This window comes from Notothenia coriiceps, unplaced genomic scaffold (genome assembly GCF_000735185.1).
Source record: "Notothenia coriiceps isolate Sejong01 unplaced genomic scaffold, NC01 NC01_scaffold00033328, whole genome shotgun sequence".
In the NCBI taxonomy this organism is placed as follows: Eukaryota; Metazoa; Chordata; class Actinopteri; order Perciformes; family Nototheniidae; genus Notothenia; species Notothenia coriiceps.
The window spans coordinates 1-10,676 of NW_011366029.1; the positions used below are offsets into that span (position 1 = coordinate 1).

At 40.6% G+C, this 10,676-nt stretch overlaps 1 protein-coding gene across 1 annotated transcript; it reads right to left on the reverse strand.

Moving 5' to 3' along the window:
• Positions 1 to 5,585: 5,585 nt before the first annotated feature.
• LOC104961454 (carboxyl-terminal PDZ ligand of neuronal nitric oxide synthase protein-like) lies at positions 5,586 to 9,116 on the reverse strand (the record flags this gene model as incomplete). The annotated part of the gene is made up of 2 exons (XM_010789750.1): positions 5,586 to 6,667; positions 8,951 to 9,116. Coding segments are annotated over 2 exons (717 nt in total), but the record flags the coding sequence as incomplete, so codon positions are not given.
• Between the last annotated feature and the right edge of the window lie 1,560 nt (positions 9,117 to 10,676).

A 10,676-nucleotide genomic window follows, 5' to 3' on the forward strand; every position in this document is an offset into this window, starting at 1 on the left:
TGAAATGCTATTTATTTAATTTTGGCTTAAAAGCGCGTTGGCAGCCTCCAGGAATGCTTCTTTCACAACTTCGCCGTCTTCATGTGTTTCGCAAGAACGTGACTGACACGATAAGATGCTATGGTAGCAGCCTTGCTCTTGTTGTTGGGCCTGGTGAAAATGGACTGCTGTGCATTTAGCTGTCCTTTCAGGTCCCTCCCCTTTTGGGAGCGTAGGGCAGAATTAGGAGGGAATTCCGTCTCGTAGCGTTTGTGCACCGTTTTGAAATGCCGCTCCTAAATTACCCTTCTTCGATAAAGCCACGCTCGCATTGCAGATGAGACAGATGGACTTTGAATTGGAATAGATACAAAAATAATCATCCTCCCACTCGGAGTGAACATTATATATTTTGGGCTTTTTTGCTTCTGCCATACTTGCGGTCTTGTGTGTGTGCGGGCTGTCACTCCTGTTGACACGGACAACGTCAGCAAACTAGTTTGGACTGCCCACCAGCCACGCCCCGACACATGGGGTCACGCCGGCCAATCACAAAGCTTTGATGCGTTATGTTATAGGACATTAACGATAAAACAGAATATTGTTGTTCTATTTTTAGACACATCTCGCGATCGACTGGGAATCTCCCCGCGATCGACCGCTCGATCGCAATCGACTGGTTGGGCACCCCTGCCTTACGCTTCATCAGTTGAATCACTTTGAACATTCGCTTGAGATGTTGAGTGGTTGGCCAAACTTTTTACCCCAGTCAAACAACTTAATTTGCTTCGCCATTTTTTGTAAAACAAACACACGGCGCACCGTGCACGCAAGTAAACGTGCATCGCTTTCTGGCTCCGTAATCACACCAATGCACGTGCAACTTAAGTATCAGGTTCCGACTGGTCACAACAATAATTAAATATCACTCTTAATACAACAAATAATTAACATTTATCTCTTTTGGGGTGCATATTTAGCTGTTTGCTGTCCTTATTTCTTTATGTCAAAAACTGGTTGCCACTGATGGCAACCAAAGGCCAAGAAGTGGTTGACATTTTTTCTGAATGGTTGCCAATGGCAACCTGGCAACCGTTACTGTCGAGCCCTGTATACACAGAGATGCTGTATGAGAAACCAATGTGAGTTTGGAAAATTGCACAATATAAATCTATTATAGTAGCCTATACCTCAACAATGGAATTATGATCAGTAGAAATGGCCATGACATGGGACCTTTACAAAATGTAAAGAGAGGATTTCAAATTGTACTAACCTGGAGTGCAAAAGCAGATACTAAATCATCTCACTGTATGAACAACTAGAGGAATGGGTTGGTTTTTCAGATTAACATGAGTAAACCCATTGATTTCCCAAAGCAACAGAGCTCTGCTTGTTGTTACCCAATAGCCCAGGACTACAAATATGGCTGCTGTGAATAAATCCACTAAATTCATTAGAGGCTGAATCGATATTATTTAAGGATGCATGAATGAGTTAAACATTTCAAACGTTAACAAATCTGCCACACAAATGACCCGTCTGCTTCAGTGTGTGATGCCACAACAAAACGCTGAACACAGGCCATTCACATGGGGATTACAGACCTTCGGCATCACTGTCAAGCTAAAAGGCCGAGGGCTGTACCATAATGGCCACTACACAGCAGGAATCGCTAATAGATACATCAGCAACAAGAGAAATACAGTCCACCTGACATTTTGAAGAGGTCGGAGGAAGATCTGTGTTCAAGAGATGACAGGAGAATAAGGTTAAGGTGGAACACCTGTGAGAGAAATATAAATGATATAAAGAGAGTTTTTACCCCAGGGGGTATAAACAAGTTTAGAGAGCAGGCTGGGAACATAAAGGTGAGAAGGTTTATAGAAAAGAAAAAAATCTCTCTTTCAAAGAATGCAAAGCCTTTCAAATTATGGTACTATGACATGATTATGTACTAACCCCAAAAGAAAAAATAGGAAAATACTACCTCTTTATGGCAAGGACTAAACACAGTTGTACAATTGGTCCGAACTGAGGTTTTACGCACAATTCTAAAAGGTAATGGACACAAATGTTAAATAGGAACAACGAGCACCAAGCCCAAAAAAAAAGAATTATCTCAATGATTTCCCGCAATTTCTTATTAATGGATTGAAAGCAAAAATATTATTTGGGTTCACCCAATTTGACTCCAAAAGGTGATGGATCATGAGTTTCAGCAAGTGGCAGCACATTTAAATCCGGCAACATTTTAATTAGCTTACAGGGTGCTCGCCCCTCAGTATGTGGTGATGACTAAGAAAAACGAAAAAACTGAATGTGGACTAGGTTAATTAAGAAATTATTCTAAAATCACTCCATTACTTAAATGAGGTTGACCCCAACCTCAATCTTGTAACGTCTCTGAAATGCCCTCGGTTAAACTCATTGCTGACAACAACATTTTTGGATAAACAGCAACCGCAGACTTTCTCTCTGTTTTTTAAAATGGTGACATTTGTGGGTCGAGGTCAGAAGAAGGAGGACATAAGTAATAACAATAAAAAACTGACTGATAGCACATGCAAATCATCTCTTTTATAATGCCATTCTCCAGTCACGCCCTTGTCTAGGTTTCAGGGTAACCTCTCTCTGCATAAGTCAAAATTGTGATTAAGCCTGATATTAGTAATTTCTTACCTGATAATGTAAGAATGCTACACATTCTGCCATTAAATCGAGAGACTTTTAAAAAGGTTATTACAATATCACCTTTGTGATATGTTTAACTGCCGATTCATCACAACAGGCCATCTTTTTTGGACAAAATCGAGAGCTGTTTTATTACATTTTTGATTTACATATTATCTGATGTTGAATACATCAGTTGCTGGAAATTGATTTAATGCATTTTGTAAAGTTCAAAGATGCCGGTTAAGGATGAAAAATCTGTTTAATTATGTCGCCCTGAACTACTTTCTTATTTTTTCCCTAATCGTAAACTGACACACCTGCCTCTTTAAACATAGTCACGGTAATGCCATAGAGATGATTACTATGTTATATTAAAAACATTAAAGGAAAAGAAATAAGAGAAAATAAAAGAGGGAAAAGGGTAGATATTAAGAATAGAGACAATGTGGATGAGAGCGTTTCAAAGAGAAAACATCCTTCGCTCTGACACACACTCGTCTGATCTTTGTGTTTCCTGTCATCCGGGTCAAAAGAGAAGCGAGCACTTCATGGAAACTAACAAATACCTTCTGATGGCCACAGAAAGAGAGAAAGCGTAGAGTGCAACAAATGTCAATGTGGGGGATTTTTGAGTGTTTGAGATGAAAAGAAAACCCTCAAAGTTGAAAATGTAATCCATTATCCACCTGTCTCCATTAATTTCCAGTAAATTCTGTTATAAAGTCCATAATAAGAAGGAGTCAGGACGAATCAAATATTTCATCAGTGTATAGTAGGTTTTCGTCTACTTCAGCAGGTCTGAGGTCTGATCAAAGCAAATTTGAAACTCTAATGGGATGGTGCAATGCAGGTGATGGATCTTTGGATGCGTTTCCACTCTTTTTGAAGTCTGGTTGTTAGTTTGTGGAGCTCCAGGTTAATATCCATGTTGGTATTCTGCCTGCATTTTGGATCCTGTGTCGTTATTCTCGGGTCCCTTTCAGATTAAGTCCTTTCTCATTTTTTATTGTAATTCATTTATGCTCTCTGGGGGAACCTTTTCCACGGATTAATTTAAGATCCACATTTCGGACACATCAACCTTCGAATAAATGTATCCTTAAATAGCCCTCATATGTCTCGTAATATAGATGATAAACCCATTGACCACAAAACTCTTGACTGAGACTGATTTAGAAAAGTTGGTACAGATTTCCAGACAAACTTTTAGAAAAACAACAACTCAGATTGAATCTCTGTTATCCTTTAAGCAAGCATGTCCAGAAACGGAGTGGCTAATTGGGAGTTGGTTTACCGGACTCTCACTAGATTGGTTTAATCCTATCAGGCTAAAGCTCTTTATAAAAGATAGCAAGCCCTTCGAGAACTAGCCTGATTCCCCTTTATATCTCTGCAGCATGTACCTTTGCCAAACAGCGGTCTGTCTGCACCCGTTTGACAGGACTGCTGTGATAAACTGGCCGAAAGAAAACTCTGTGGCTTTGAAACAAAATGAACACTTTAATACTGCATTGTGCTTGGAGGCCATACACAGAGCTGGGTTAAAAACAAATGAGATCTTTTGGCTGTCATCCGTTAGCTGCTGTTCTGGCACGAGGGAAGTGTTTTTGTTTACGGGATGAATACAAGAAACAAATAGCGTTCCTCGAGGTCCAACTAATCCTGGCTTTACATAAATTAAAAAGCCGGGGGGGAAATGTGTGGACCAGTGAAAAGAGCGCAAACATGCTCCGACTACCAAGTCTACAGACTGCGAGGAGACAAAAAGAGGGCGGTGTGCAGGAGTCAAGGACGAAGCAAGTCTGCAGGGTGACGTAGAAAAAAAAAGTTCGTACATACAGTACAGATCCAGAATTTTGTCGAAAAATAGTCTTTGAATTAAGAGCTCAAGAAAGGACTCTCCCTCTCCAAACATGGAGACAGTGATAAAGTTCATCCCAGAATTTGGCTGAAGTGTTCATCTTTACTCGACGGAAGAGTCACTTTTCACTCCAGCGAGGACACAAGCTCATCCGTCTCTCCGTTCGCAAACCCTGTCCTCTTCTTTCTGACAGATACGCTCCCAGGCCTGACAAACTGAAGGCTTGACCATGAACTCACATTCACTTATGGTTTGATTTCATGTTTACATCCTGACATCTTCATGGTAAGACTTACAGTCACCATTTGTTTAATGAAGACTCGTAACCTCAGAATTTAAATTCAGCAACAGAGAGCTGGGAGGAGACTTTGGGAGTTTGATTTATGGATACAAACTGTGTAAGTGTAATACAGAGAAAAGGCTGAAGAAAAGAAAGGAATCAAGATTTTAAAGAATAAGTGTGTATGCATGAGTATGCATATAGATTAGAGATTAGATCCACACAGTTGCCCCTGGAGACATGTATTACAGGTGTGAAAAATGAAGGAGATATTTAAGCAAAGACACAACAGAGAAAATTGCAGAAATATGCCGGTAGGTTTGACAGCTTGGACTAACTTTAACACATTCCTGACACAACTACGACAGAGTAATAATAGTAAATAAATAACTTAATAAATACAAAATATATATTTTTTACGAGGAGTATGTCAAAACAGACACACTACAGCAGGGGTTTCAAACTCAAGGCCCGGGGGCCAAATCCGGCCCGCGGCTTCCTTTTATGTGGCCCCGCAAGAGCTTGCAAAGAATATATTTATTATACGGTTACATACCACTTTACAGAAGCAGGTTGCCCATAAACTACATGTCCCACAATGCATCTCGTTTTGTGACATGCGCACTGAAGAGACTTGCAATTATTTGCCCTGGACTTCTGCTATCAGACGTAATTAATTACTAAGTTATTATCCTATCCGATAATAATCCAATTCAGAGGCAATAACGTAATATAATACATTATTTTATATATATATATATATATTTATATAGTTACAACCGGCCCTTTGAGTACAACCTTTATGCGAATGTGGCCCGCGATGAAATTGAGTTTGACACCCCTGCACTAGAGGAAAGGTAGGTCCTAGCAAATAATCCAGTAAAATAAATTGTTAAATAAATATTTGACCACTACAGGCATCAAAGAACGCATAGCAGCCCAGTCAGTGAGCAACGGAACAATTCTATTATTTAACGCGATTAGTATTCTGTCACCAAATCTCTGTTAAAATAAATAAGATTGCTTTTTGTCTGGTGAGATTAAATGTTTATTGTTCCCATGCCTGAGTGGTTGATATGTTCAGGATACCTATGATAGCCAACTAAGCCTACTGTTGTCCTACAGTGAATTCACCTTTATTTATTTGAGTCTTTCCTCTCTCTTATGCAACTCATCACACCAATATAATGGTGCAAGTACTGTTTATATAACTGTGCCTGTCTGACGGAGGTTAGTTTGCCACATGGTGAATCGTACAGGGTAGTTTGAGACAGAATAAAGGTCAAGACCAATGGTTCCTCAGGGGGGCAGGTTAGTGCGTTACACCGCTATTTCATCTCCCAGACAGTCAGGAGTTCCCTGACTGTTGAGAACATTGAGCAGCCTCAGCGTCTCCTCGTCCCTCCCCCAGCCAAAGATCTCCATCCCCTCCTCATCATCCTCCCCCTCGTCCTCATTGCTGTCACTGTCGTCCGTATTTGACTCGTAATCCGAGGCGATGCCCGACTCGCGAAACTTCGCGGCAAAGTCCAGGCAGCTCAGAGATTGGATGTCACGGGACAACGTGCCCTTAGACTCCTCTTGGACTTTTCTCTCCGGCCTGTCGGCTTTGAGCAGCGAGGGAGGTGAGGGGAGTTGAGGAGGCGGAGGCCCAGGGAGGAAACGGAAACGATCCAGTTTGAGAAGACACTTGTCCCTACCTAGGGGGCTTCCCAGAGTCCCGTTGGAAGAAGTGAAGGCGTTCCCGTCAGTGGAGCCCAGCCCGGGGAGGTTGAGCATGGACACATCAGGTTTGGGCGTCGTGGCGTCGCACATCACCTGAGGCACCATCGATCGGAAAGTGATCTCCAGCAGACTGTCCTGAGATCCCACTGGAGAGGAGGAGGGAAAAGAAAAGTGAAGAATGAGCAAAGGGAGGTAGAGACAAGGACTAGAGGACGGATACAATATTTTATACTACTGCACCATGATTTAAAGTCATCTGCTATTGCTCTTCCTGTTGGATCATGGCGGAAGAATAACATATCTGTAAGTTGTGGCCGATAGCAGCTCCTTGAAAACTCTAACAAAATCAATCATTCAGTGACAAATAAATGCATTTTGTAAAGCATAAAAAAACATATTTCTAAGCATTTCATCATTACGCAGGCAGCTCACACGCTTTCTTCTTTATGAACACAGACCTGGAGCTTAAAAACTGACAGAAAGATACATTAAGAAATACTGCATCCATCTCCTAGTAAGCATGAAAGATGATTCTGAAATGTTTGTTGTTTGTTTCTTTGTGCAGGCTGACAGCGGCAGTCAGTTTGGATTCACAGCAGTTACCAGGCCCATAAATATCCATAGAAACTTCTCAAACCTTCTCCTGCTGTATTATGTGCCTCCTCTCTGGTGTGCGACTGAAATGTAAAGTCTGGGAACAGCTGGAGTAAAATCTGTGGCACTGTTTTGTCAGACACACATGGAGCGTGAAAGTCTACAGTCAGGTTGAAAGAGCGAGTGAGAGAGAAAACTAATTAAAAGATACATTACAAAGTTAGTGGGTGATTTGAAACTGAAAGCAGCTTGGGGGGGGCTGCGTTGGTGGGGGTGCATTGTTTAGGGTACCGGTGAGAGAAGGAAATATGATCCAGGAAGTCAAGCTGGAGTAACAGATTCAAGTGTTTAATGGCTCATTGGACGCAATACCCACATAATGGATTTAACCACATCTCGGAGCACAAAACATATATTTTTATGGTATTCCTTCAAAAGGTTTTCTATTCAAGCAATACACTGGGCTTTAACCATCAGCAAGGGATCCCCACCGTTTCTCATCTTCAGCCAGAACAAGTTTCATGCTGTGAAATTGACCTTTTTTCTCTTGGTGGACATTGTGATTGAAGGAAAGGGAAAGGTGTAACCAGTGGTGTAAAGTAACTAAGTACATTTACTCAAGTACTGTACTTAAGTATACTTTTGAGGTACTAGTACTTTACTTGAGTACATTTAATTTTATGCTACTTTGTACTTCTACTCTAACTCTAACTAAATGTATGTAATACCTTCAGTTACTTTACAGATTTGGATTAATGCTGTGAAATATAATCAACTCTTAAATCAGACTTTAGTTACACCTGGAATAAATTCACAAGCTACCCTGCAGTATACAAAGTCATTAAAACTAGCTGCACCTTTACCAGCTTTGAGAACACTTTAATGATCAATATTAATAATCAAACATTAGATTTATATTATTCTGAAATGGGCCAATCTGCAGAATGAGTACTCTACTTTTGGTACTTAAAGTACATTTTGATCCTAATACTTTTGTACTTTTCCTTGAGTAACATTTTGACTGCGGGACTTTTACTTGTAACCGAGTATTCCTACACTCTGGTACTTCTACTTTTACTCAAGTACAAGATCTGAGTACTTCTCCCACCTCTGGGTGTAACTAATAATATTAATAAAGGTCAATAAGACATGCTGGTGAGCTAGCATTTACAATCTCATGCTACGGACGAATTGCAGCAATAACTGATGTTAACAGATATATACTTTTTTTTAAATGAGCAAGGGTTTTATCTTGCATTTCATTACGAAGGTCTTGAGATTTCATCGTATATTCTATCGTGTTCATTACAAATGTCCAGCATGCAGAGGTGGCAGTGACTCATATTTTCCCCGCTGGATTTGTGAAATGTTGGCTGATAAGATAACAGATTGCTTCTTGCTAGGTGACAATTGGAGGGCAGGCTGAACTGCAGAGAAGATTCTCCCTTTCTGAATAGCCAATAAGAAAGGTTTATAAATGTGTGAAGCTGTGGGGAGAGACGGTGAAGACAGATTGTAACAGTGAACAGAACATGTGAGGAGCATAATAAACAGGAGAATAACCCTACTCAGTAGACTTAATGTTGCATTTTGCACGTAGAAGCCTGTATGTCTGAATCCATATAGTTGCTCTATCATGGTGAAGGTCATGGTTAGTATGGGTGTGTGTGTAGCTGGAGGTTTGCTCTTGAAACATGCAAGGATTACACCTGACAGTGTCAGTTTGTTGACATAGGCGGTGGTGTAAAATGAAACATTTCTATATTTGTTGTCCTGCCATTGCTAATCCAGCCTTCAATGTGTACGTGCATGAGTTTTTTAAGTGATATACTTACTGGAGTTTGGTCCGGCCATCTTGGTCTCTATCTCCTGGATCTGTTTAACCAGCAGGGAGATGTGCTGCAGCAGGTCTTTGTTCTGCAGCAGCAGCTGGTGGACCCGGGCCTGGGCCTCCAGCCGAGCCGTGGCCTCCGCACTCAGCTGGTCCTTCAACAGGTGGACCTGGGCAGGAGGGGAGGAAGATAGGGTTAGGGTTAGAGAAGATGCAGTGCAGTGTATACAAACATTTTCCCCAGGCCAACAATTCCTCAAACACAAGCCACTACACTTGAAGTCGCAAAGCTTTGTTGACTCTTTGAGCTGGGGAAATCAAGTGTGAGTGCTGTTTGCTTCAAATATTGAATAAAGGGTTATGGTTTAGGGGTTAACCCTAACCCAGGGGGCAACAGACTGTGATAGGCCAGCAAGCTTTAAATACACTTTGTACAGTACAAAGCCATCATTTGGTGTCACAATTGATAGGTGTGTTGGATATCCTAATTGTAAGTTATTGTTTGAAGTCTGCAAATTTCCATCAGTTTTAAGGTACTTAATGATGTGTTGGCTCAATCAATTTGAGGGTTTGTTTCTTAAAGCAAATTATTAAGAGAAGTAAACAATTACACTATTATTAAATAAAGGTACACAATTTCCATCTCAAAAACCTTTTATTCTATTTCAATATAGCCCTTTTTCAGACCTTCACAGAGGAACTACACTGATCCAGAGATGAGAGGCTGAGCCAGCCCACCAAATAGCAGTGATCGATCAATAACACAGATTTCTTTACACTGTGGTAATTAATCAAAACAATGCTGAAGAAAAACAGCAACACTTCAGATGTTTCTTCAGTTGTCAAGAGATCAATCAGTGTAAATCTGTGGGGAATGTGAAAGGAAAAGCTCAGAGCGGAGCAGAGTGTGGGCTGTGATGGAAGTTTGATAATCACTATCTGGACACATGTTTCATGCACATCATTAAGCCGAAGCAGTGAAAGTCTGTTGCTGAGCAGAGGAGTGAAAACATCTAAAAATATATAAAAAATGCTAAAGAATTGTGGATGACAGTGTTTTTCTAATTTTCTTTGTATTATCACATTTCAAAATTATTTGGATTTTGACTGATGAACCTTGTATGCGTAGGCTCTGGAAATATGTTTACTCAATTGATTCAAAACATAATCTACTTCTCCATGTACACTTGCAAATACACCCACTCAGACGGGCTCCAAAGTATTGAATAAACCCTGCAAAGATTTTTTGATCTTTGTAATTCCGTGGCTTTATATCCTTCTATTACATTTTTATTACAGGACTAACAGAGCTCCAGTGACTGATCTGATCCTCGTGTAACCTCAGTACCACAGTGTGCTGTGGACTGCAAGATTAAAGCAGAGACTTTATTTCAATTTAAGACAGAGAGTCTTAGTCTTCTATAACACTCTGAATCATTTATATACAGTAGAGAGAGGAAGGAGGGAAGGGAGAGACACACTCAATTCACAAATGTCCCAATACACACCCTAATGTAACAGCAATGGTTCCTCGTTTTACTTCAAAGTAGTCTCCAAATCAAATGTTAGTGGCCCCATCTCCAACCCATCTACTATCCTGAGCATATAATTGCTTTCAATCATTTCAAAGGAGGAATTCTCAAGGTTTCAAATCACAAGAATGGTTCAGAAAAAGCTCATAGTGTTGAATGAGCCCACTTACTGTACTAATGACTTTCTGACAGGAGGGC